Source organism: Mesocricetus auratus, unplaced genomic scaffold (genome assembly GCF_017639785.1).
Source record: "Mesocricetus auratus isolate SY011 unplaced genomic scaffold, BCM_Maur_2.0 Super-Scaffold_100028, whole genome shotgun sequence".
NCBI lineage: Eukaryota > Metazoa > Chordata > Mammalia > Rodentia > Cricetidae > Mesocricetus > Mesocricetus auratus.
The window spans coordinates 1,839,322-1,867,317 of NW_024429209.1; the positions used below are offsets into that span (position 1 = coordinate 1,839,322).

Sequence of the window (27,996 nt, forward strand, 5' to 3'; positions counted from 1 at the left end):
AGCTCCCCTGCCACAGCTCAGAGCTGTTCTGTCTCCCTTAAGTTGCATCTTGTCAGGTGTCCTATCAAGGCAATGAAAAAGCAATGACAACATCATTTAGACAGAGATCAAGCCAGAGTCATGGTTAAGCAATATTCTTTCTTTAATACCCCTTTGCAAATGGAAGCCCCTGAGCTGATACCCACCCCCACCCCTACCCAACTGCCTGGGGACCTTCAAATGAGGCCCCTGCCTCAACCTGGTGGAAGGGGAGGATTACCTCTCCCTGTGATGGCCTATTTAAAAAAATCCTAGTCTCTTAAGAAATGGGGCCAGGTACAGGAAAAGGGAACTGGAAGACAAGGCCAAGATCAGACCAGTCTGAAGGTGTTGGGGTTGTGAGACCCTTGAGAAGGGTTTGCAAGCACATCCCTAAGCTCAAGGGCAACATGGCTGAGATAGGAGAAGAGACAGACAGACAATCTGACTCCTCAAGGTCCTGCCTGCCTGGTCATGGACACTGAGGTCACCATTACCACCAAAGGCCTCCAGTTGGAGAACTTTCCAGTTACTCTGGGATAGGGTTTGCTAAGCATCCCCTCTGGCCCCTGATCTGAGGCATCCATGGGGTCCCCCTGAGACCAAACCTGGGAGAAAGAGGGACTCTGGGAACATGCAAAGGCGGGAAGCAGAGATCCCGCCCACCCCAATGCTCTACAGGATGGTGGCTCCGGCTGCATCTGGGCTCCGAGGGTCCTTCACACCGATGATGAAGTTGTTGGTTCTCCGACTGCCATGGACCCAGGATAAGACATCTACCTTCTCCACATGGTGACCCCTGGCTTCCAGGAACTCAATCTCTTCCTCGGTGAACTCACCTGAAAATCATCCCCATGGCAACATGCACTTAGAGCACTGACTGAGGAACCTCATCATCAGATTTGACTGTCAGTTGTGATTACTTCAGCAGCAGGAACTGTGTGAGTTTGCATCCTCTTGCACAAAATGGGGGATTGTAGAGAACCTACCTCATAAAGTTGTTGCAGGGATTAAAGGAGATATTGTATAGAAAGGACTGGGTTTGGAGCATTACACACAGCCAGGGATCAATGATAAGCAGTCAGTCTTCTGTTTGTTTGTTTGTTTTGAATTTTTGTTTTTTTTCCAGACAGGGTCTCTCTATTATGTAGTTCTGGCTGTCTTTGCTATGTAGAGTAGTTGACTTTAAACTCACAGATATTCACCTGCCTCTGCCTCATGAGTGCTGAGACTAAAGGCACGTGCCACCACCACCCAGCCTCAGCAGTCATTCTTTTTTTTGTTTGTTTGTTTTTCAAGACAGGTTTCTCTGTGTAGCTTTGGCTGTCCTGGAACTTGATTTGTAGACCAGGCTGGCCTCGAACTCACAGAGATCCGCCTGTCTCTGCCTCCTAAATGCTGGGACTAAAGGTGTGCGCCACCACTGCCCGGCTCAGCAGTCATTCTTTTTTTTTTTTTTTTTTTTTTTTTTTTTTGGTTTTTACGAGACAGGTTTTCTCTGTATTGTTTCGGAGGCTATCGGTCCAGCCTGGCCTCGAACTCAGAGATCCGCCTGCCTCTGCCTCCCGAGTGCTGGGATTAAAGGCGTGTGCCACCACCGCCCGGCCCTCAGCAGTCATTCTTAATAATGACAAAAGACCTGAACTCTGTCTCCAAGTGCCACCACTGTTTGTGAGGGTTACTGCATGATCGGCTTAGTGTTCATTCATTAGTTCATTCGTCCACCCAGTCCTACCTTCTTTACAGCTTCACACACTAGCCAAAGCTATCCTTCTCCCACTCAAAACCCTCCAACAGCTCTGACAGCTCTTAAAATAAAATTCAAAGTCCACCTCTAGGGCCCACTGTCAGCTGGGACCCCAGTCCCTCTCTAAAGTCTTCCCCCGAGTTCCTTCTATTCTCCACCTTGCTTTACCCTGTTCCAGTCATACTGGCACCCTTGCTGTCACTTAAGTGCAAGGCCTTAGTAACTGCTACTGCTTCATCATGGAATGCTTACCCCGGAGAGTCACAAAGTTGGCTCCTTTACTTCATTCCTGTCCTTGGCCAAAAGGTACCTCTTCGAGAATTTCCCTTTTATCTAGAATATCAGTGTCTGCCAGGTTCACTCTGCTTCCTTTTCTGTCTGTCTTTCTTTCTTTCTTTCTTTCTTTCTTTCTTTCTTTCTTTCTTTCTTTCTTTCTTTTTCTTCCTTCCTTCCTTCCTTTACCCCTCTCTCTCTCCCTCCCTCCTTCCCTTCTGAAATAGGCATTTCATGTAGCCCTGGATGACCTCAGACTCCCTATGTCCCTACTAGCTGAGATGACCTTGAACTTCTGATCCTTCTGCCTCTACTGCTCAAGTGCTGGAATTCAGGGCAAACACCACAAGGTCCAGTTTAATATGGTACTGAACTAGAACCTAGAACCTCGTGTACTTTGAGCAAGCACTTTACCAACAGAGCTATATCCCTAGTCATACCATGCTATTCTGTTTAATGTTGTTTTGTTTGAGACAGTCTCATTGTATATCCTTTGCTGACCTGGAAGCTGCTATACAGACCAAGCTGGCCTTGAACTCATAGAGAGCTGCCTGCTTCTATCTCTCATGTGCTGGGATTAATGGCATGCACCACCTCACTTAACACTGCTTTTCCCCAAAAGTATTTGCAACTGTTTCTACTGGTTAACTGTAGCTCCTTAATTTAAAGTTTTTAAAAGGCAGGTTATCTTGTTTGTGATTGCTCCCTAGTGTTTAGACAAGGTCAGCACGTTGTAAAAATTAAGTCTATATTTGCAAGATTGTAGTTGCTTACCCTCTGGTTTGAGTTCAGGTTTTCATCATCTCCTGCCCTGAGCCATATCCCATGTGCTTCTCTAGACATATGTTCTCTCTTCAATCCATCTCCCCTACTAAAGCAAATCAGGCCATATGTCTGTCCCCAGCTGAGTGCTTCTTAACATAGACCTCAACGAAAGACAAGTTTATGTCACTTCCCTTGCTCCCTTATAAAAATTTGGTCTTCTTACATTCTCAAACAGGATGATTTTAGGTGGTTCTTAAGAAAAGGAATTATTGTTTTACTTATTTGTTTGTTTACTTTTTTGAGACAGAGTCTCTTTGGCTGTCCTGTAAATCAGAATCTCTCTGGCTCACTTCAGACTCAGAGATCCACCAACTTCTGCTTCCTGACTGCTAGCATTAAAGGTGTGCACCACCATGCATGGCCAATAAAAACCCCATATTACTGAGTAACATTAAGTTATAACACCAGAAGTCTATTTCCTTTGTGGTTTACTTTTTATCCTTTTGATTATGGCAAGTATCAAGCTTCAGGCTGGTCTCTAACATTTCCTGAACTCTTGTATAGTGAGGGTGATGTAGACAACATCTCCTAACAATAACCTCAACATATTTGAGTTTTAAATAACTATTCATCATCTGTTTGCTGCAAATGATGTCATTTTCCTATTTGTGATTTAGGTTCAAACTACACTTAGTAAAAAAAGGGGGGCGTGGCTGGAGAGATGCCTCAGTGGTTAAGAGCACTGGCCACTCTTCCCAAGGACCCAGGTTCAATCCCAGCACACACATGGCAGCTCACAACTGTCTGTAACTCCAACTCCAGGGGATTCGACACCCTCATACAGACAAAGCACAAATGCACAGAAAATATAAATAAGTCATTAAAAAAAAGTGCATCTGTAAGATTATGCTCAAGGTGATGCAGCGTTTGTGAAGTAACAAAGGTGCTAGGCAAACTTAGAAGCCTGGGAAACAGCTGGTCTTACTGATGCTTTCCCACGCCATTCCTTCTGGGTTTTTCACAGATTGTTCCTCCTGTCCAAAAAGCCATTTGTCACTTCATACCCAATTCCCACTCCAATTCCAGTCAGTCACCGCCTCCTCTGTGAAGCCTCCCAAAGCCACCCCCTGGTAGATTTCTTTTTTCTTTCTCTTTCTTTTTTAAATATTTTTTTTTCATTTAACTTTGTTTTATGTGCATTGGTGTGAGGATGTTGGATACCCTGGAAGCGGAGTTACAGACAGTTGTGAGCTGCCATATGGGTGCTGGGAATTGAACCTAGGTCATCTGAAAGAGCAGCCAGTGCTCTTACCCACTGAGCCATTGCTCCATCACCCCCCCCCGGTAGATTTCTAACTAGTTTATAACCTCCATGAGCTTCTTTGTCTGCAAAAAAAAGTGATGGTACTGACTAAGGACTGTGTCAGTCTCTTCTGGGTCTTCTTTGAACTAGCAGATTGATTATAATAAGAACTACTCAAAAGTACAATGTTTTCGTATTTACAAAACTAAACCATACCCAAAATTAAGGTTTTGTTGTTAGGGGCAACTCCATCTCCTCACCATAAACCACTGAGGTTCATGATCTGGTCCCTGCTTTCCTCTCTGATCTTAGCATATATCCCATTCACCTTGGTCTCTTTTATTTCTTAAAAAAAAAAATGAAGCCCAATTCTGCTCTGAGTTTTCCGCACTTGTTCTTAGTCTACAAAGCTCTGTCCCAGTTTTTGGCGTGGTATGGACTTTCTCATTCTTCAGATCTCAGCTTAGATGTCACCAAAGAGAAGCCTTCCCTGATCCCTGTAGGTCCAATTACATCATCCTGCTCTGACTCTGCGCCTCAGCTTTTCTCTTAGTAGCTCACATTTTTCTGATTATTTTTCTGTCTGCCTGTAAATCCCTGAAGCTGGGATGATGCTTGGTGCATACTAGGTCTTCATCATACAACACTGAATGGAGGTTTGCATAAAACAGCTGTTATCTCATTTTAAAGGGGAGAAAATGAAGTCTCAAGAGTTGAGACATGGATTTCCTAATGTCACAAAGTCAGGAAATGCCAAGATGGTTCCAGTCTTCAGATTTTACATTAGCCCTACAGGAATTTGTCAGGGGAACCAAAAAAAAACCTTCACAAAAAGGAAGTTAGTGCTGGTCAAGGCAGGAAAACCCTTGAGAGAACCCTTCTCCACCAATCCCTGTGCCCATCCTTAGGAATTTGCTCTGCACTCACTGTCCACCTGCAGGAGGTTGGACTGCAGATCTGGGTGGAGGCGTCCTCGGGCCAGGCTGTCACTCAGGTTCCGGTTCAATGTCAGGACATTCAGTAGAACCTGTGGGAAAACAGGAGCAAAAAACAACAGCTGTTCTGGGGACAATGATTCAAGACTTCATAGCTCTCATCCTCAGTCCAAGCTTGTTAGTTTTTAAAAAGCTCACACTCGATGTGTCATCTAAGTCTTGCAACAGCCCTGGAAACCTATGATACCTGCCCCATTTTACAGAGAAGGAAATTGAGAGCCACATGACTCCTTTTTAGAGTTGAAGAGGCACTACTAGCATTAGTCTATAATCTAGCCAAGGGCTTCCTTCCCTGTGGAGAAGGCAGAGTTAACAGGGTGATTTAGTGGTCAATACAGGTAGTTTCAGCTTAATGGTTAGGGGTTGGATAGACTCTGAAACTGAACTTCTTACCCAATGCTACTAGTTAAATGAACTTGAGACAAATTCTTAACCTGTCTGAGTTTCAGTTTCCTTACCTGTAAAATCAAAACCGTCGTTTCTCCCAGAGTTGGTGAAGTTGGACAACATATACATCAGAGTGCCTAGCGCCTAGTAAGGACTCTATGATGTTAACTATTGTTATCTCTGCTTCACAGGCTAGGGTACGCAGGTTCAGGAGAGGTTAAGTGATTTCCCCAGCATCACACAGCTGAACATTGGAAGCACTTGGGTTGGAACTCAGGGGAATCTAATTCCAGAGTTATTGAATCATCTGTCAAAAATATGAGCCTGGTGAATGCCAGTTGCTCAAGGTACTCATGGAACTGCCTTGAGGTATTCTGGAGAGTAGCAAGACCTTCCTTTCAAAATAAGACCCCGCAGAGTGGTCTATTAAGATAAGAGCAGGGACTTGAGGCTTACAGAACACAGGCAGCCCAGATGTTAAATTACTTCTGAATTCTACTTGCTCTGCAATGTCCCCTGAAACTTGTGGAGACAGAGATCTTCAGGGCCCCATTTTCACGATGAATCCCATCCCAGCACATTGTGCCTGGTACAATGTAATACAGCTCATGATTGCTGGGAAAAAGATGGAAAACAACCCAGAGATAATGTGGGACACCTGCAGACCAGGCCACAGTATGGTTCTCAACTACAGAATACTCCTAACAGAGGAAATCTTACCTGGGTCAGGCCACTGAGGCCTCGGGCAGCTCCATTGGCCCCCAGAGCGAGGTAGGTCCCGCAGAGTCCCTCTGCTGGTCGGACTACAGTGGGCAGCAGGAAGGAGAGGGGCCGTTTCCCTGGCTGTACTGAATTCTCCTGTTGCCAGAGGGCAGAGATGAAAAGGGAGATGTAGGGTGGAGCAACACAGGGAAGGGACCAGCTCACCACCATTCCCACTGCTTTTCTTGTCCATGGTCCACAAGTTCAGCTCCTGGGAGATGGGTCCCTTCCTAGCAATAATATACTGTCTGTGAAAGAGGAAGTGTTCCTGGAAGACTAGCATGGTAAGAGCAAGAGACTTGGAACCATTGAGCTATGGGGCTGATATGGATGGAAGGGTGGAGAAAAATGGTAATGGGGACAGTACGATTCCCACTGGACCACCTCTATGTCTTTGCCCTACAGGAAGCTTGTCAGAGTAGAAGTGCTGGTCTCCAAGTAGACAGATATGCCCAAGTTCCTCCTCCTGGCCTCTACTTGGTGTTCAGTCACAGATTTGAGCACCATTAGCCCAGCATGTATCTCTAGTGCTAGACAGAGCCCAAGCACTAAATGGGGGTCAATGGTCTCATTGCCCAGAGAGGAGGCGGGACTTTCTCTAGTCACACTAAGCTCGCGACAGAATGGCACAAGGATTCCTTAGACCCACCCGCCAGCCTCCATGCTCCACATTTAGCAGGGACAGGGATGAAGTGAACATCTTGTTTTCTTAAAACAGAAGTTCTTAAAGGAAAATAGCGGGGAAGAAGGACCCACGGTGCTACCTAGCCTCAAGGTCCCTGGGACAGTAGAGAAGCAAGAGCCTACCAGGCTGGGTGCAGAGTGGTTAGCAGTCCTGTTGGGCCAGGAGAAGTCCAGCATCTGGCTGTTGAGTAGGATCCCAGAGGGAGTGATGAGGCCGCTACCAAAAGGCCGGTTCAGGGAGCTGGGTGGGCAGAAGGAAGGAGGAGTGAGCCCTGTGGCTGCCTTCCTTGTCACCCAGGCTCCACTTTCTTCCTGCTTGGAATGCTTTATTGTCACTGGTTCTAAGCCTAAGCCGACATACCTGACCATGGCCACGATGAAGTCATCAGGACCCATGATCAGCACCTGGGCAGCTGTGGGAGCCCCGTCCAGCTCGTAGACAGGCAGGAGCGGGGCAGGGGCTGCCTGAGAGTCACTGATGTGGCCCCGGAAGTTGGCAGCCTCCACTTTGCTGCAAAGGGGGTGGTAGAGGAATGAGCACCCAACAGCTTTCATTCCGCCCCACCTGTCTGTGATGGCTGTGTGAGTACTAGTAAAGTCCACCTTCTTTATCCGAATATTGAGACTGCAACCGTAGATCACCCTGCTAACACACAGGGAACTCCCAGAAAGTAACTGTGCAACTGAACCAGTTTATTTAGGTGTTATTCAGAATCTAGAACCAGCTTTTTATTTTACTTCATTTTCTAATCAAGAGTCACAGTGTATTTGACTCTATTCCTTTCTGTGAAAATGTCTGGGGTCCAGTGGATGCTCTGAGATATTTATTTGGAATATACAAGCTTGATTGATTTGGTCTAATGTTTGTAGTTTGAAACTAAAGTTCATTAAGAGTTTAGTTAGGTAGGGCCCATGAGATGACTCAGTGGGTAAAGGTGCTGTCTGTACATGCCTGACAACCCCAGTGTAATGCCAGGACTCACATTAAGTTAGAAGGTGGGAGAACTGGCCCCATAAAGCTATCCCCTGACCTCTCCACACACACAATGACAAGTATATGGTCCCACAGGCATACACAGACCACATGTCATTGCCACCATTAAATAAATAAAATAAAGTTTTAAAAAATATATAGTGAAGCCAGGTGGTTGGTGGTGGCACACGACTTTAATCCCAGCGCATAGGAGGCAGAGGCAGGTGGATCTCTGTGAGTTCGAGGCCAGCCTAGTCTACAAAGTGAGTTACAGAACAGCCAGGGCTGGTACACAGAGAAACCTTGTCTAGAAAAACCAACCAACAAAACAAAACAAACAAAAACAAAACAAAAAACCCTGTTTAGTTAGGGGGCTGGAGGAATGACTCAGTAGTTAAGAGTAATTCCCAGCACCCACATGGCAGCTCATAACTATTTGTAACTCTAGTTCCAGGGGATCTGACATCCTCACATAAAATTTTTAAAACTTAATAAAGCAAGAGAAACAAACAAAATGTTTAGTTAGACGCCAGAAGTGTTGGTGATTGTGATCTCTGCACTTAAGGGGATAAAAGTGAACGATTTTTAAGTGCTAGGTCAGAACTAGACGGTGTAGTGTTCCAGGCCAGGCTTGGCTATATAGTAAGATTCTGTCCCAAGAGGAGGATGAGAGGATTTTTATTTGTTATTAGGTTTTCTGTTTTCAAGGCAAAGAAAACACGGTAAGCCCTCAGTAACTGTTTACTAGCAGAAATAGTTGTATATGTTTCATGTAAATGCAGGCATGTTTTAGAGCTGAAGTTTTCCATGCTTAAAGCCCAACTGGAGAGTTCTCCATTATTACTGCTAATAACTGTGTGTTGCATCATTTGTAGTTAGTAAGGACTTGATAAGTTAGCAAGGACTACCAAAGACATTCATTCGGTTTTCAACCCAAAAGACTGATGACCACACAGAGTCAGGGCTTTGGGAGGGCTGGAGAGGCTTAGTTTTCACACTTTGTCTCACTGCTTTGATGTTTACTAGTTTTCATTGCTCTTATTTTTGCCTTGTTTGGATAAATGATAGCAACTTTTGTTTTTTGACACAGGATCTTTCTTTCTAGCCCTGGCTGGCCTGGTACTTACTAGGTAGCTAGGTTGGCCTTAAATTCAGAGATCTGTCTGCCTCTGCCTCCAGAATACTGGGCTTAAAAGTGTATGCCACCATACCCAGCACGATATTAACTTCTGTTATAGTGTGTACATTTGTATGTGTGAGGGCACAAGTCTGCCATGGTGCATGAATGACATGATGAACATGTGGAGATCAGAAAACAATCATGGGCATCTGTCCTCGCTGTTCACTGCGAGGCGCGTTTGCTGCTGTTTTTCCACTGTGTGTACTAGGCTGGCTTCTGGGAATTCTGTCCCCACATAGAGGTTACTAGAATTACAGACACCCATGCTGGGTTTTTATATGGGTTCTGGGGATTCAAACTCAGGTCCCCACATTTGTGCTGAAAGTGATTTTACCCACTGAGCTATCTCCCCTGTCTCCATAGTTTTAAACTGACAGGTATTTCCTACAAAGCAGCTCACACTGTAGCTCAGGTCAATCTATGACCTCGCTCCGTAACTTGCTGTGTAGACCCAGCTGACCTTGAATTTATGGCAGTCCTCCTGCCTCATCGTCCAGAATGCTGGAGTTACAGACACAAACTACCAGCATGATTTTTTGAGGAGGAGGTACATACACATGGAGGAATGGTCAGATCTCACTAATTAACAACTGTGAGAATTCACAACTATCATTTTTTCAAACACCTTGTATTCTTCAAAATACAATAGTCACCATGCTACACAAGAGACCTCTTGAACTTATTCCTGCTATTTGCAACTGTGCATCCCTTTCTCTGAAACCTCTGGATTCCAATCTTTTTGTTTTTAAATTATAAATTGCTCACAATTTTTTTTTGGTTTTTACGAGACAGGGTTTCTCTGTATTGTTTTGGAGGCTGTCGGTCCAGCCTGGCCTCGAACTCACAGAGATCCACCTGCCTCTGCCTCCCGAGTGCTGGGATTAAAAGCGTGCGCCACCACCGCCCGGCTAATTGCTCACAATTTAATACATCATATTTTTGGCTTCTGATTTTCCTGAACCCTGACTGTAAGTCAGGTACAGTAGCAGTCAAACAACCCATTCTTACCTCTATGGCCAATTAATAATAATAAATTACATTTATTGCACATTTACTATGTTCCAGTTAATGTGATAAATGCTTTACATGGTATTCTTTTATTTATTTACAGGTTATTGTCATCAAAACCTCACAGAGTGGATCCAGTATTGCCAGGCTCCTTGTGGAAACGGACTTAGTGAGTTTAAATTACTCTCCCAGAGTGACAGCTAGCAAATGATGCTCTCAGACTTTCTTTTTCTATGCAAAGTGGACAACAGCTGTGTCCACACAGATTAGGTACATGCAGAGGTCAAAAAGGATTCGTAAGCAGTTGACCAACTCACTGTTCAGACAGAAAAGGTGATGCAGCCAGAGGCTCCTAGTGTCACACTGAGTTAGGGTTCAGCTGAAAGGGCCTTGAGACTTTGCTAGCTTTTTACCTGGTCCCTTCTCCCATATCTACCCCGATTTCTGCAGCACCCAGGGTCATGTCCCGGGACAAACCTGAGCATGTCATCCATGCTCTCAGTGATGGTAGAATCGTAGACAGGATCTCCCAGTCTGCTAGCCAGGGCCAATGCAATCTTCAGGCTCTGAAAACATAGCAGGGATGTGGAAAAGGCTGCCAGGCCCCTCCCAGCACCCCACTTGGGGGATCCTCATGTGTAAGAAAATTCAAAGGTGTTTTAGCCCTGCTCCAAGGAGGTACTCCACTTTCCCATTCCTAGTGTTCCCAAATCCAGGTGAAGTGGAAGAGTGGGCCTTACCTCTGCTACCCAGTGAAGTGCCTGCTCACGGGACACCAGGCTGGTAATGTTGAAGCCCTCTAGGATGTTGAGAGCACTGATGAGGGCAGGGCCTGTGTGTGGGGGTGGGGGACTGAGAACCAGGTGGCCTGGAAGGATAGGAAATGACCAGATGGCAGGAGAGGGGTCAAGTCATCTTCATATATCACATCTTATATGCACATCCCACCATTACACACACAGCAATAGCCCCTATCGAGGGAGGAAAGGAAACCACTAAGAGGCAAAGGGACCCACTGAAGTTCACATGCTGGTCAGAGGTGGGGCTGAGCACTGGGCTTTGGCTTCCTCTGCCATAGCAGGAAACTAAAACTTAAGAGCTGTGTTGTACTCACGTTGGCAGCAAACATACTAAATCTGTCTTGCTCAGTCACATTACAGGTCACTAGCAAAGCAGGGACGGGTGAGCAATGTCTACAGAATCCTGGTTTGCCATGAACTTCCTTCAGTCCCTCCCACAGGTCAGGAACTGTTCAAAGGCCCTGATGGCTTCTCTCAACCTGAAGCGTCTTGGGAGCAGTGGCCTTCCCTCCTTACTCTGTTATTCAGTGGTTGGACATTAAAAGAATACTCACAACACTGGTGGCATGGAACACTGACAGTGACTACCCAACTCATCCAATCAGGGGTAGAAACTGAGGCACAAGAAGCAACTGGGGCAGGAATAGAGATCAGGTGAACCTACAACACTCAAGGCCCTGGACTGGTGAGACAACCCAGCCTGGGGAGGAAATCCAGAAAACCCCATGTGCATTTGGTGTCCACTGTGGTTAAGGCAACTTCCTATATTATCTCATCAGGTCCTCAGAGGCACCCTGAGATGTGGACACCATCGTTGTCTCCATCTAAGGAAGGAACCAAGGCTCAGAGTGGGATGTTCAAGGCAAATGGTAGAGCTGACGCTCATGTAGGCTCTCCTGACTCCACAGCTACATTCTTTCCTCTCCATCATATACTACTAACTCTGGTGGAGGAATAGGGAAGACAGGAGCCTGGAAATATGAGCTCAGAGGAAGCCTCGCCTTGGGCTTGGGGTAACCTCTCCTTCCTAGTGAGGAGAGAACCTAAGAACTCTAGAGAGACCTAGAACCTAACATCTTGGGGTCAACAAATATAAACGGCATTCATGCCACAGGCTTGACTTTCTGAATTTCTGATTGGTTTCTCACGTCAGGCAAGTTGTTCCCTCCTTACTGTCAATGAGGGGGAAGTCTGTGGTTACCTTTTGGGTTTAATCTGCCCTTAGATGGACTTTGGTCTGACTGATTCTTAGGAAGCACGGGTCAACGATAAGGGAGCTAGGGGACAGATTTGAGGCAATACAGAACCCAAACCAAGAAAACCTAAGTCTGGGATGTAACTCAGTAATGGGGATTTTGTCCTCTGTGAAAGGCCCGATTCCCAACACTTAAAAAAGCATATAAATAACAAATCCCCACAAAACAAAGGGAAAAATCATGTTCAGAACCCCAAACTTGCAGGCCTTAGCCATTGGCTAGATGCCCCCCACCACATCCTAATCACTTAGGGTAACTGACCCCATGGTTATTTCAGAAGGTGGCTGGCTCTGGCTTGTTTCAACAGTTGGCTGCCTAGGGAGCTCACTGCCTCCGTTTATCTCCTGTGACATGGAGAGGAGTTTCCAGGCCAAAAAGATGTGGCCATGGACTGGAAAGCTTCTCCTGAGTGGGGACCCTTGGGAGCTGGGGGAGAGGTCACCTCGGTACACTCCACACACAGGCTTCTCCATGAGGGCGCTATAGTTGCTAAAGTCCTCTTCAGTTATGACACCCCCTGCATGCTGAGCCTGGAGGGGAGAAAATGTCCGTCCATCACTGTGAGCATGTGGGCATGGGCCATGACACATGTCTCAGTCACAGGCAGATAAGCTCTTTACAACTTTAGTCCCTTCAGTCGCCATCAGCATGTCTTTTAGGAATCCCATCAGCCCAAGGAAAAAGGAGGCAGAGGAAATAACATGTGTACCAGAACTATCAAAACTGAATTTGACATTTCACTATAACCAGTTAAATATACTCCAGGGCTGGGGGTATAGCTCAGTGGTAGAGTGCTTGTTTAGTATGCTCAGGGACCTAGGTTGAGACTTAGCATGGCCCCCTCCAAATAGCAAGGCTACTACAAAACTATGAACTTGGAGGACCAACCCTATTGAACATAATTAAGCACTCTTTCCTGACAAATGCACCAATCTTGTACAAACCAATGTGCTCATTCCATTCTAGCAGTGCATTCATTGTCAATATTTTAAAGATAATTTAAAATTATTTAATGTGTTGAGGTGTTTTGTCTTCATGGTTGCCTGTGCACCACATGCATGCAGTGCCCATGGATGCCAGAAGAGGGCATCAGATTCCTCCTGGAACTGGAGTTACAGATGGTTGCAAGCTCCTACAGATGCTGAGAAACAAACCTGGTTCTCTGGAAGAACAGCCAGTGTTCTTAACCACTGAATTGTTTCTCCAGCCCCACGCCAATTTTTAATAGTATTACCACTATCAACCTTTTTTGCACTTTCTAGTATGTAAAACTTTTGACTTATCTGCCCTTGGTGAACTACTCATTGAATTTCTTGGGTAATATATCATGTTTCTGGCAGATTAATAAAACACAGTGCCTGGTACAGAGAATGTACTTCATGACTGAGAGGCATACCTATGTCATCCCCACAGTACATAGCAGAGGCTTAGATAAATGTCCCAATGCATAATACCACTCAATTGGCCTGTGTACCCTGTTCTTGAACTTTTCTTTGACAATGTTCCCAGAATCCATGATTACCCTAGACTAAGCATCTTTGGAGTTGGGGTATCCTCCTATGTCAGTCTCCTCAGTCCTGATAGTTCCCAGGGAAGAAAATATTACCATCAGTTCTTGGAAAATCCCAGACAGAGCAGGGAAGGTTTTGGGCCCAGGGGAATTGAGACTAATGTTATGTTTCCACCAGGCCTGGGAAGAAACAGGCCAGGCTCCTGTACAGCTGGTACCAGCCCCGAGAAGCCTAGCTTCCCTCTCAAGACAGAGCATCTCTGTCCCATGTTTTTCATAGCACATAGTAGGTGATGCTTCTTGCCCTTAATAACCACTGGTCTCATTTCTATCTCCAGAGGTCAGTTCTGTTTATGAAGCACACAGCCAGAGACTATGTAGAGGAGAAAGGGGGAGACAGCACCCTGCCGTAGGGCCGCTGGGCACACTCACCTCGGCCACCATCTCCAATGTGAGGTTGCCACCATTGTAGAAGGCGGCAGGGCCAGAGATGCCAAGTACATCCAGTACCTCGGCTAGATCGGGCCGTCGCAGGAGGGCGCCAGGCAAAGGTGGGTGGCCCGATGGCAGAAAAATCTCCAGGAAGCGTTCAGATGCGTTGGGAGGCAGCTGTTCGGCCAGGGCATGGGCTGGGGGGAGGGTGAGAGGCTGGGTGGGCAAGGCCAGGACTGGACTTGGTAGCTGAATGATAGGAGGGGTGGACGTGGGCTACGTGACTGGCCCCCAGAGCTCTGGCTGCCCAGAAGCCTGTCATAGTGGGGCAGGGATACACAGAGGCTCTCCCCAGATCCTCTCACTGGAGGCTGTCTCCAGGTGAGATGGGAAGAAGTCTGAGGAGCAAACTGGAAAAAAGAACCCCTTTGTTTGGGGCCCAAATCTCAAAGGCCTCCCCATTATCCTTATACCTTCCCCCCACCTCCAGGCCCCACTGACCTAGATCATGGGTCACGTTGAAGCCATCTTGGGCCACAGCTGCTGCGAAGGCCAGGACTTGGGACCAGGGCAGCCTGAGGGGGCCGGAGAGCAGGGGGTGGAGAAGGTCCTGGGGAAGGAGGAGGGGTCCTGGGGGGAGGGGGGTTCCTGGGAAGGAGAATCCTGGCAAGGGAAGGGGATATTAGGAAGGGGAGTTGGGAAGGGAAGACTCCAGGAGGACAGGAGAAGGCCACCCAAGGAGGGATGTAGGCAGAGGCCCCTGGTCCCCAGGGGAGGGTCTTTACCTGCCATAGAGCTGGTGAGCTTCATGTAGCCCTTTCACCATTCCAGGGACCCCCACCAAGAGCCCAGGCTGGGTGAGGCGGGCAGGCGAGGGAGAGAGGAGACCAGGTCACTGGAAGGGGGGGCTGGGCTGAACTCCGCAGAGCCCCAAGCCAGGAATGGCTGGCACAGGGGAGAGACATAGGCCAAAAGTATCCCAGGAGAGGGTCAAGCTTTCCCCAGAGGGTACCTCTCCCCCATCCCTGACTTCTTATTACAAATGTAGAATGGTCTTTGTCTCCCACAGTTGAGGTATTTAATAAATTAAGCAAACCCTTTCAAGAGGCAGGACACAATAAATCTGGGTAAAATTCTGTTCACATTGGTTAGTGGGTATCCTTGTCCTTTCAAATGGTTAACAAAGGACCTCAGTTTATCGCCATGCCACCATCATCTGAGCTGTGATAACTCAGGGGTGTTTTTGATTTTTGCTATGGCCCTAAACACCTACTTTCTCAAGTTACTCTGTTTCCTCCTTTGCTCTCAACAGTGAGTTTGCCTCTAGTGTTTCTTTCTCCCAATATGACACAGGTGAGTTTTAAGGCGACAAGTGAGTGATATCTTGGGGTACCCAAAGGTGGCCTTATACTTTCTTCCAGACAGGTAAAACTGTCAGAGAAGACGTTGTTGCAGTGTCATCTGTTATTAGTCATCCATTTTTTTGTTCATTTTATTTTGATTTTAAAATTATATTTAATTAGTGTGTGTGTAGTGTGTATGTATGAGTATGTGCATATAGCATGGTATGTATGTGAAGATCAGAGGACAACTTGTAGGAATAGGTCCTCTCCTTTTACTATGTGGGTCCTGGAGATCAAATTTAGGTTGTCAGGCTTAGTGACAAATGCCATTCCCAACTGGTAATGGTCCTTGTTCGTTACTTTAGGTGGGGGAGGGCACGCAGCCTGTCGTTATATAGCTTGAGAGCGTTTTGCTCAACTCATTTTGCCACCCCCATGGTAAGCATGCAGCAAATCAATGCTCAGGTTAGCAAAAGGTAGTGTAGGGAGGCCCCTTGCCCCCCCTGGGTCCCCTCTTCTCACCAGGGTCCTCACCTTGGTATCCCAGGACCTCTGCAGGGCCTCTTCCCGGAGGGCCCCTGGTGCAGACTCCCGGAAATCAATCAGGTGGCTCTCATTTCGTCGGATATCATGTACCAGCATCACACCCCCGCTGGGAAAGACACAGAAATTAGAAAGCCAAGAGAACACGTCAACCTTCTGAAAGATTAAACTACCACTTCCTTAATCCCCTGCAGTGAGGCTGTAGGCTGTTTGCCACGTTGGGTCAGATGTTGGAGCCCCCTCCTCAGCAGGAATTCAGAAACTCAGCCACCCTGCAAAGGGTAAAATCAAGGGGGTAGGGGACCCAGGTTACTGGAGACTTTAATCCCTGATTAAGAAAAATGCCGAGACTGGGGGAACAGGCCGGTCTGTCCCCACCCTGGACCAGAGCTGGACCCCTGCCAGTTTCCTGCACCTGCCTACTTGGTATACCCTCCCTTTCCCTCAGGACTGGATTATGTAAGGCTAAACCACTCGAAGCCAAGAGGGGAATGCTGTTGGTAGAGCCCAGAGGATTGGTCCTATGAAGAGAATGATATTTGTCAGCTTGTTCCTTTTCCGTGCCATATTTACATCTGAGATGGTGGTGGCAAAGTTAAATGTGTGCAGCCAAGTAACAAAATAAGGAAGGCAGGGCAGATAAATACAGTGGCTGGACCCCTGACCCATCATGGGAAACTCTCTGCTCGGCTCCAGGTAACTGCAGCCACAGGGAACTCTGGGCTTCATGTTACCAGCTCTCCTCCTGATTGTTCCAGAGAGGTTAGCAATCTGAATTTTTATGAAAACTATTGATTTTTTTAACAACAGCAAACAGAAAAAATGTAAATGGGCAAACCAAACCAGTCTAGGTGCTGGGTCTGGCTTTTGAGACTCCAATTTGTAGCCTTGGTTTTCAGAACTCCAAGCCCGGGGTGCATTTTCTGTGGACAAAGCCCACAGCTTTCATCAGAGTCACAGGGCCTTGTGAACTAAAGTTGAAGCGTCACTGCTGTAATCTATGCCCCCCTTGCTCCCTGTGAACCTCATATTGTACATCACATTTCTCTCCTGGTGGGAAACTGAAAACTCCTGAACACACCTCCATCTCTTCCAAATGGTACTGAGATTCTGACTTCGTCCAGGGAGAAAAAGTAAAACTGGGTATTGAACCAGAAAATCCGAGGAGAATGGGCTCAAACCAAGAGAACCCTGCAGCCAGGCCCATAGACCAGGAGACAAGAAGTAGGCCTGAGGGACCCAGGTCTCCCCCGGGTCCTTACCCAGCTCCTTACCCGCCCAGGCCAGAACTGTGTGGAGCCACGATCCCCAAACACAAGGCTGCTGCCACAGCTGCATCCACGGAAGAACCTTGTTTGCTGAGCACCTCCATCCCCAGTGCCGTGCAACGGGAGGCATCCGTCACCACAGCACCCTGCTGGAAGATCTGGGAGGCAAGAGAAGAGTGGGCTAGTCGGGCTGCCCATCTCCCTCGAGCACCTCCATTTACCTACAACCTCGGCCTTCATGTCGTCTTGATTCTCACAGCCATTTCCTTTGGGAACCTTCCTCTCTCACATCATCTCTTCCCTTCCCATTTCCTAGCAGGCTCCCACCACCTAACCATTCAGTTCCCATCACCCCCTCAAGCTCTTCCTCACCCCTTTCTCCCAAGTTCCCTGCTGTCCACCTGCTCCCCTCACCTGGGGGTCCCCGAAGTAGATCTGCATGACCAGCGCCACGGTGACACCCGTGGCAAAAGTGAGGCAGGCCGTGACGATGACCGTGAGCCCGTCCTGGCGGCAGGAGCACTCGGCTGCTGCAGCGGAGAATGGGTCCTTGCGTGTCTCCCGTAGTGGTGACCCGTCCTGGCTGCCCATCTCGGATGAGGACGAAGGCAGCCGCTGTAGCCGGGCGGACTTCAGGAAGGAGTCTGGGTCTGTGGGGTGTCTGGGGGTCGGTCTGGCAGCCTCCTACCAGGTCCTGCAGTCCTCAGGGCGGGGCATTCCATATGCCCCCCTCGCCCCGCCCATTACACAAACCCCACTGCCCAGCACTGCTCAGTTTTCCTCCATTTCAACACACCTAACCACCCCGCCCCTCGCGGGAAGCCAATCCCCAGGTGTGAAAAGGGCTCAACTGGCCAGCTAAAAGGTGGGATTCCTGCTCTGTCAAATACCCATGAGACTGGTACCGGGGGATGAGAATATCCACAAGTGTGAGGGTGTTCAGCCTCCCCTGGAAACCTTATCCTGCGCTAGTCGGATATCAAAGCCTTCAGGACAAGGGGGCAACTAACCAAGCCAGCTATCTTGGCTTCCAGCCTTGTTTCACGCACCCGTTCATTCGATAGATACAAGTGCCTACTCTATGTCTGGCCCTATACTAGAGAAGATAAGTGCAGACGTTCTCAAGCCAATGGAGGAAAAGAAAACAATTAAACAAGTTGTGGGGAGATTATATAAAGCTCATGGGGCTGGGGAGTTGGCTCGAAGAGAGCTGCACGAGCACTCAGTGGTAAGATCTCTGCAAGCATCAGGACCTGAATTCAACTCCCCAGCTCCCACAGAAAAAGCCCCTGACACCACTGTGGGGCAGAGATAGGCTGATCCTGAGAGCTAGCTAGTTTCCGGTTCAGTGAGAGACGGTCTCAAGGCAATAAGGCCAAGGGCAATAAGGGACACTATCCAAGGCTCTACTCTGGCCTCTGCACATGATCCCATGAACCAGTGTGTGAGTGTGCATTCTCTCTCTCCCTCTCTCTCTCTCTCTCTCTCTCTCTCTCTCTCTCTCTCTCTCTCTCTCTCTCTCTCTCTCTCTCTCTCTCTCTCTCTTCCTCTCTCCCTCTCTCTCTGTCTCTCTGTGTGTCTCTCTCTCTCTCTCTTCCTCTCTCTCTCTCTCTCTCTCTCTCTCTCTCTCTCTCTCTCTCTCTCTCTCTCTCTCTCTCTCTCTCTCTCTCTTCTCTCTCTCTCTCTCTCTCTCTCTCTCTCTCTGTCTCTCTGTCTCTCTGTGTGTGTCTCTCTCTCTCTCTCTCCCTCCCTCCCTCTCTCCAGGGAGTTAAATGAAATGTTAAGAGGGAAGGAGGACTGCTTACCAGGGAAATCAGGGAACAGAGAATGAAGGGATAAAAGCTACCACTGGTAGAACAAGGAGTTTGTGTATAGAATGTTCTAGAAAGAGAGAGCAGCAGGCTTCAAGGTCCTAATGTAGGAGTGAGTTTGACGTTTGAAAGAAATAACTGAGGTCTGGTGGCTTTGGTGTGGCAGCAAAAGGTGTGTGTGGGGGGGCACCAATCATGCTAGTCCTGAATACTGGCCCTGTGGACACTGAGAACTTGACCTGACCTGTGATGAGAGGCCACTAGAGAGTTGTGTGTAAGACTGGTAAGTTATCTGTGCTGGTTTGAATGAGAATGGCCCCCACAGGCTCATAGGTCTGAATGCTTGGCCATCAGGGAGTGGCCCTATTTGAAAGGATTAGCAGGTGTGGCCTTAGGCCTTATTGGAAGAGTGTCACTGAGGAGGGGTTTTGAGGTTTCAAAAACCTATGTCAGGCTTAGTGTCTCTCTCTCTCTCTTTCTGCTGCCTGCAGATCCAGACACAGAACTCTCAGCTACCTCACCAGCACCACATCTGCCTGTGCTCTGCCATACTTCCTGCCAGGATGATAATGGACTAACCCTCTCAAACTGTAAGCAAGCCCCAATTAAATGCTTTCTTTTATAAGAGTTGCCATGGTCCAAACAGATTTCTGCAAGTTTGAGGCCAGTCTGGTTTACAAAACGAGTTCCAGGACAGCCAGAGCTATTACACAGAGAAACCCTGGCTGGGGGGTGCGGGTGGAGGGGGATGGAGTTGCCATGGTCATGGAGTCTCTTCACAGCAATAGAACACTGACTAAGACGCCATCTGTTGTATGTTTTCAAATGATCCCTCTGGCTGCTGTGTGAAGAACAGAATGGAGGAAAATAAGAATGGAGGCAAGGGAAAGTTGAACATGGACACGTCTCTTCAGGTCACGAGCCTCACCTTCTTCATTCTACTCCTAACGGATGGGCCAGGTACAGGAGTCCATGAAGTGATGTGTGAAGAAAGTCATTTCCGTTTCTACCCATGTAAAATGCTGGGCAGGGCCATGAATTCCTGTAAGTCCAGCATCGTGAGACAGAGCCAGGAGGATCCTCAGAGCTAGCTACCCAGACAGACTAGTGGGAAAGGCCAGCAGCTGGTCCAGGGCTAAACTCTCCCAAGGGATAGGATAGTGAGTGGAGGAGGGGCTGGGGTCTTACTCTGACCTCCACGTGTACTTGCAGTGGTGCAAGCACCTTCTCTTTTCCCATGGTCCTCTCCGCTAGGTGCTATTATCCTTGAACCCATACCCCAGCGTCCAGAAAGTTCTAGATATTTCTGAACAAGGAAATAGGATGACTTTAACACCTTATTGCTGTACTTCTTTGTAAGTTTAAATGTTTGAGTGATAACATTAAAATTTGACTGTCATATTTTTCATGTTTACTTGATAAAAATCTAAGGTCTTGGATTTGGTGTTTGAAGACCTTCATGACTCACACCTCTATCTTCTATGTAAATAAGAAATCATATACATAGGTAAAATAATATTTGCAGAATTATTAGAATACATTTATGATGGGCACTTTCAGGAAAAGACACTTACATTCTTATTTACTTTGTGTGTGTGTGTGTGTGTGTGTGTGTGTGTGTGTGTGTTAGGCATCCCTAGCTGAGTTGGAACTTTTTTTTTTGGTTTTTCGAGACAGGGTTTCTCTGTATTGTTTTGAGACTGTCCTGGAACTAGCTCTTGTAGACCAGGATGGTCTTGAACTCATAGAGATCCGCCTGCCTCTGCCTCCTGAGTGCTGGGATTAAAGGCGTGCACCACCAATGCCTGGCTGATTTGGAACTTTTTAAGTAGCCTAGACTGGCTTCCAACTTGAGGCAACTTGCCTGTCTTTGCTTTCTGAGTACTGTGAGTACAGGTGCGAGCCACCATGTCTGACTTACATTCCTAAAAAAAGTTTAAAATTTTATTATTTTGTTGTGATTATTACTAGTATGTATGTATGAAAGACACACACACACAGTGTGTATGTATGAAGGACACACACACACAGTGTGTATGTATGAAGGACACACACACACACACACACACACACACACACACAGAATTAGAGACAGACACAGACAGAGGGCAGAGAGGAGTTCGTATACCACAGCAGGTGCGACAGTCAGAAGACAACTTCTCTGGGTTTGCTCTGTCCTTTCACCTTGTTGAGGCAGAGCCTCTCTTCTTGTTACTTCTGCTTTCACACCCCAAGCTAGAAGGCCAGCAAGCTTCCAGACAGTTCTGTCTCTGCCTCCCATCTACTGAAGGAGTTTGAGGATTAGATATGCAAACCACCACATCTGGCTCTTTCTGGGTTTGGTGGATCAAATTCCAGTCATCAGGCTTGCATGGCAAGTGCCTCTACCCACTGAACCATCTCACCAGCCCTATTCCTTTTATTTCTGCCTTTCTGTGTGCATGCACATGTGTAAGAGTATGTGTGAGAATGAACATGTGTGCACGTGTGGGGAAGCCAGAGGATAACCTTAGGTGTCATCATCAGAAATATTCACTTCTTTTTGAGACAAGATGGCATTGGTCTGGAGCTTTCCCATTAGGCTAGTCTGGCTGTCTGTCAAACCCAGGGACCCTTCTGCCTCCCTAGCACTGGGCTTCCACCATGTCTCACTTGAAAAAAAAAAGATTTTATTACATTTAGGAGGCAGTGGTGGCACATGCCTTTAATCCCAGCACTCAGGAGGCAGAGGTACATGGATCACTGTAAGTTCCAGGACAGTCAGTGCCACACAGAGAAAGCCTGTTTTGAAAAAAACAAACAAAAATATTTTATTACATCTTTTACTTACTTATATAGTCATTGTGTGTGCGTAAGTGTGAGCATAAATGTGCACACATGCCCACATGTGTAGATCAAAGGACAACTTGTAGGAGTTGGTTCTCTTCTTCCACCACATGGATCCTGGTATTGAACTCATGATGTCAAGCTTGGCACTAAGCCCCTTCTCATTGACACCATACCCTGATTTTTTTCTTATGTGGGCTCTGATTGAGTGATCTCTTCAGTGTTTATTCGCCTTTAAAATTTAAGCACATATATTTTGTAATAAAAAGTAAAAATTACACAGAGATAAGAACTGGGGGATACGCCAGGCAGTGTTAGTGTATGCTTTTAACCCCAGCACTCTGGAGACAGAGGCAGGAGGATCTCTGTGAGTTCGAGGCCAGCCTGATCTACAGAGGGAATTCTATGACAGCCAGGGCTGTTATACAAAGAAACCCTGTCTCAAAAAACAAACAAACAAAACAAAAACAACAACAAAAAAAAAACAAAGAGGGGGTTTGGGGGAAGGGAGAGAGGGAGGGAAGGAGGGAGAGAACTGGAGGGTAGCCGGTGCAGTGCACACTTTTAGCCCTAGCACTCAGGAAGCAGGGTGATCTGTGAGTTGAGACTAACCTGTTCTACACACTGAGTTCCAGGACAGCCAGAGCTTCTTAATAGAAAGATCCTGTCTCCAAAAACAACAAAAAGGATTGGAGGGTGGGACTAGATAACTGGCTCTGTAGCCAAGAGTGCTGCTCTTGCTGAAGACTGGAGTTCAATTCCCAGCACCTGTGCTAGGCGATTCATAACTGCCCGAAACTCCAATCCCAGGGGATCAGACACCTCTGACTTCTGTGGGCACTGCTCCCACATACAGATACCCACAGATACATATAGTGAAAGATAAAAGTAAAATCATTCTTTAAAAAAGAATAGGCCAGGTATAGAGGCGCACACCTTTAACCCCAGCACTCGGGAGGCAGAGGCAGGCGGATCTCTGTGAGTTTGAGGCCAGCCTGGTTTACAGAGCAAGTTCTAGGACAGCCAACACTACACAGAGAGACCCTGTATTGAAAAAAAGGGGGGGGGATAGAGAAAAGGACTTTTACTTTCCTCACTATTTTATTTTGTTTTTTTTTACAATAAACAAATAATTTTTAATTTGCTTTTAAATTATTTTATTGTAATTTTATGTTTGCCGGCTTGTACATCTGTGTACCCCATGTGTACCTGATGCCCTGCTTTTAACTTATTCTTTTAAAAAAGCCTGTCAGGCTGAAGAGGCAGCCCAGTGATTAAAAGCACTGACTGTTCTTCCCAAGGGCCTGGGTTTGATTCCCAGCACCCACATGGAGATTCACAAGAGTCTGTAACTCCAGTTCCAGGGAATCCTCCTGGCCTCCTCAAGCACTGCATACATGTGGTGCACAGATAAGCAGCAAAGCACCCCCATACATAAAATAATAAAATACTTTTTAAAAAGCTTGTCTTCCTGGCATCTCCCTTAGTTAACCATGCTTTCATCTGAACCACATTATCATCACCAGCAGTCTGTAAATCAAATTTCATTAACCAAACAGTTACTAAATATCTTCTGTGGATACAAAGCCCTCCTAGCCTCATAGAAGTATTAAAAGAAGGGCAAGAAGGGACTTTGAACTTTTGTTTATCTACTGAATGAGGTATGTATTTGTGTGTGTGTGATGTATGTGTTTCTGATGTATGTGCACATACATGTATGTTCTTGTGTGTAACTTCAGGCACTTGAGCATGTGTGGAAGTTAGAGGACAGTCTTAGCCATTGGTCGTAGTCTTCCATCTTGCTTGAGACAGAGTCTCTTGTTTGCAGCCATGTACACAGGCTAGCTGGCCCATGTTCTTCCGGGGTCCTGTCTCCATCTCCCATCTCACTGTAGAAGCACTGGAATTACAAATGTGCCCTGTCATGCTTAGCTTTTTAGATGGGTTCTGGAGATCTGAACTAAGGTCCACACACTTGGGCAGCAAGGGCTTTACCCACTGAGCCATCCCCCCAGGAAGAGGTCATATTTCTTGATTCTGGTTTTTGGCTTTGGGTGTTGTTTTTGGCATATATTTCCTCATTGAAGTATTTTAACGACTTCACAAGCGAGGCTCCACTTCACTCACTTTACAGATGAAGAAACCAAGGCTAAGTGGGACCACCTGTCTAAGACCATAACTTGAGTAGTAGGAGAATGTAGACTCCGTCACTGGCAGTATCCTTTCTATTGCTCTATGTGGCACTGGCAGCTACTTCCAATACCCAAAACCAATCTAATGTATTTGGTGAGTGTGGTGGCACCCATCTGTGATCCCCACACTTGGGAAGTAGAGGCAGAAAGATCCAGAAGATCAAAATTTGCTTGGGATACATGAGGCCTTATCTAAAAAAAAAAAAAAAAGATGCTGGGCATTGGTGGCGCATGCCTTTAATCCCAGCACTGGGGAGGCTGAAGCAGGTGGATCTCTGTGAGTTCAAGGCCACCCTAGTCTCCAGAGTGAGTTCCAGGACAGCCTCCAAAGCAATACAGAGAAACCCTGTCTCGAAAAACCAAAAATAAATAAATAATGAAATGCAAATGAGCAAAAACCCAACCTTCTCCAATGAGATAAACTAACTTAAGGTGAAGATAATATGGCCTCACCACAGCTAGATCTATTTAATATTATCCAACCAGCATACCAAGTTGCGTGTTTATTCAGCAAAACTATATACTGAGGAAAAATATCAAAAATAGGAAAAAAAGTTTCTTGAGTACATGATATGTGCCCTGTTTATATGATAGGGCAATAATACCACTAATAAGAGCAAGGATGGCATACTGGGAAAATACTGGTTTGGGGCCAAGAGAAAAAAAGTTTATTAGAGACAGGCACTGTGGTTCAAACTTGCAATCCCAGAACTCAGGAGGCTGAAGCACTCAGGGTTGCCACAAGTTTAGGGCTAGTGTGGATTACAATAGTAAATCCCAGGACAGCCTCATCTACATAGTGAGTTCCAGTCCAACCTGAGCTACAGAGTAAGAACTCAGACTCAAAGCAAATGAATAAAACCCCAAACAAATAAAACCAAACCAAAACAACCAAATAAACAATAACCCAGTATGTTTTAGGAGAAAGGTGGGTTTAATTTTGATTATCCTGAATTTGTGAGGCACAAGGAATTGCTGTCTGAAGGTAGCCGGTCAAAATATTTAATGTTATTTCTCCTCCATGTTAAAAAAAAAAAGGTTATAATTTAACCTAGGTTGGACTTGAATTCCCTAGGTAGCCTGGCCTGGCCCTGAACTTTCTTAAGGGGAGATTTCTGAACTTGGGAGTGACATGACTGGAAGTGCAGAGTGGTGGGTGTATTTGGGGTGAATGCAGAAGAGTGAAAACAGCTAGGAACTTAGGGGTCACACAGGTATAACAGGTTAGTAGCTTAGTCTAGAGTGGTGATGACTTCTTAGGAGGGAGGACATAGAAAACCAGGCCACATTTTGAAAGCGAGAGAAGGAAAGAAGGAAAGATTTCAAAGTGACTTCTGGGCTCCTCCTTTGGACACTGATTGAAAGGAGGTGTCACTCACTGAGAATGGCCCTGAACGAAAAGGAAGTGTGTGGTGAAGACACGCTGATTTCGGCATAGAATGTTGACACGTAGAGGCTCATGCATAGGAAAAGAAGGCTCATGTGGCTTCCATTTGGAAGAAAGGGTACAAACGCATTTCCTAACCTTGAAGTGGTCACTGTCTAGCTCTCTTTTCTCTGAGGCCTGCTTGGGATGCCTGGCAGTTAATTTTAGAGAGTGTCAGGCTGCAGGCTAGCCATGCACAACAAAGGTCTTGGCTAAGAAAATGGAGCAGTGCCACTAGGTGGCACTACTAGGTTGAGAATATAGAAGGTCATATTAGTCAACAAACTGGTCTAGCTGGACCAAAAGACTCTTGGGATTTGGAAACAAGCCTAAGTGACACGGCATCTAAATGCTTATATTGTTACGATGGCAAGGCACTCCAAGGCAAGGCCTTGGGGACTTTGGTGTATACTCTTGTGATAAGGTATAAGTTCCTAGGAGCTCAATTAACCAGGGTCTACGCTGAATTTCTAGGCAAGTGTTCTACCACTAAGTTAAATCCCCAGCCCTGCCATGCACATCAGGACACAGCCTACACTGAACTCCCATAAAGCATTGTTGAGGTTTGGGAACTCCATTTCCTGTCAATATTTCAACCTGAAATCTTCTTTCTTTCATCTATTCATTCAACAATTATTTATTAAGTATTCAATGCTTTGCTGAATTCTGGAAACAGGATAATGAATAAAAAAGGCTATGATTCCTGCCCTTAGAGGCCTCATAGGTATGTAGTAATTATATCACTGCCCAAATAAATAACCTCAGACTTTTATATTTTTGGTTGTGAGCCTAGCCTTTAACGGCTCAGCCATCTCTCCAGCCCTCAGGCTTTTATAAGGCAATGGCTTTAACAAAGGATCAGGAGACAGATCAAAGGGTCCAATCTGTTATTTAGGACATATGGGCATTCTTTGTTGGAAGAGAAAACTAAGGAACAGTATAGGGTAGGCACACCTACTTTAATATAATGAGTCAGGACTGTGCTACTCAATCACTGAATAGAAAACCTAGGTTGACCAGATGGCTGGTTCTACCACCACATACTTTCTCACATTCTTCCTTCTATCACTAAGGCTAATCCTCCAAGAAAATTAGTTTTGATGAGCAGCTCTGACATTTGAGGATTCAAAGTCTCCATACACCATCATAGGTAAAGTGTGATCCAGTCAGGTTGGTGGAACCTGCTGGTCAGAACCATATGACCAAAAAGTGGGAGAGAACTGCCAGTTGCCAGGCCAGGAGTGACAAAGGTAGAGTCAGACTAGAAAGAGCTGGGCCAGAGAAGCAGCATCCTTCAGTACAGAAAGGGGTATCGCTCAAGTGCAGGCACGGGAGGGAGACAGACAGGGAGGCAGAAGGATGCTCTAGTGCCAGGAAGTGACGCGGAGGGAAAGAGGTCAGAGGGATGCAGGATAAAGAATGGAGGGGAGCATAGTGCCGGGCCACATGGATAGGAGAGACAGCACTAGGGAAGGGATGCTAAGAGAGCTCTTGGCCCCTAGCTCTCTCAGTCCTGCTTCCTCCCCACACCCCCATCTCCTTCAGTTTCTGCAGAGGCTGAGAACACAGTAAAATGTGAAGACTGCTTCCTGGGAAACAAATCTTGTTAGTGACCAGAAGCTCCTACCAACCCGGCTAACATTGGTGCCAGACCCACATCTCTGGAAGGGGTAGAGTAACCCACAGAACATCAAAGGCACTGTAGTCCCCAAGGACTTTGAGAGGTCATGCAGTCCATCCCCTTGTCTCCCAATACCCAGAATTCTCAGATAGAAGGAAATCATATTTTCTTTACTCATCTCTGGACATGAAGAGATAGATTCTCAGCTCTTCTCCAGACTCTCCGCTTCCCATAATCCCTGGTGAAGTTCTCCTTAAGATCTAGACTACATCCCTCCTGCTGCAGCCTCTGGCTTGGTTTCTTCTATCCTGTCCTCTGTAACTAAAGAGAAGCCTTTACTAGGTGATCACAGCCGTTCTTAAGGCTCTCCTCTCTAGCATTCCTTCCTTCTCAATAGGTTCTTCCTGAAAGGTAATCATAATCCCTCCTACTGCAGTCCTTGCATCCTCTCCCGTGTCGCATCCTACGCCTCTAAGGCAAAAATACCCTTTTCCCTACCACACAGTTAATAGAGCTGAGGGAGAAGGGAAGAGGTCCAGGATGAAGGAATGAATGAAGGAGACAGGAGACTGGAAATGGATGCCCAGAACAGATGAAGGAGGACAGGGACCCCCCAAGGTGGGGCAGGGATGGGGACAGAGGGCCTTACCGGTATCCGGGTCTCCCAGGAAGGCGTCCTCGTCCTTGCGGCCCCTCAGCGGGGCCGCAGGCGCTGGCTCGTCCTCGGGCAGCCGCGGGAAGCTGGTGATGCTCATGTAGTCCACTGGCGAGTAGGTGCCTAGGGCACTCTCCTGGCTAGCCTCGTTCTCTGCCGCCATCCTCGCCCTAACCCCCAGCAGCGCAGCGCCTGCCGGAAGTGGCAGTGGAGGGGGG

At 46.8% G+C, this 27,996-nt stretch overlaps 1 protein-coding gene across 4 annotated transcripts; it reads right to left on the minus strand.

Annotated features, from left to right (window-relative positions):
• Window positions 1–124: 124 nt before the first annotated feature.
• Window positions 125–27,996, minus strand: Ggt7 (gamma-glutamyltransferase 7). 4 transcript variants are annotated; one of them, XM_040732728.1, is made up of 15 exons: window positions 27,773–27,995; window positions 17,662–17,897; window positions 17,254–17,405; window positions 15,971–16,088; window positions 14,879–14,946; window positions 14,595–14,668; window positions 14,094–14,290; window positions 12,594–12,681; window positions 10,836–10,963; window positions 10,573–10,661; window positions 7,296–7,445; window positions 7,058–7,175; window positions 6,209–6,346; window positions 5,034–5,133; window positions 125–857 (listed from the first exon to the last, which is right to left on the minus strand). In XM_040732728.1, the coding sequence occupies exons 1-15, from the start codon at window positions 27,939–27,941 to the stop codon at window positions 694–696; spliced, it is 1,989 nt and encodes a 662-aa protein (XP_040588662.1). In that variant the 5' UTR covers window positions 27,942–27,995; the 3' UTR covers window positions 125–693. The 4 variants fall into 4 exon arrangements, with proteins under 4 accessions (XP_040588662.1, XP_040588664.1, XP_040588663.1 ...); XM_040732731.1 differs by having other exon boundaries at window positions 795–857; window positions 5,041–5,133; window positions 27,773–27,996; XM_040732730.1 differs by lacking the exons at window positions 17,254–17,405; window positions 17,662–17,897; window positions 27,773–27,995 and having other exon boundaries at window positions 14,879–14,988.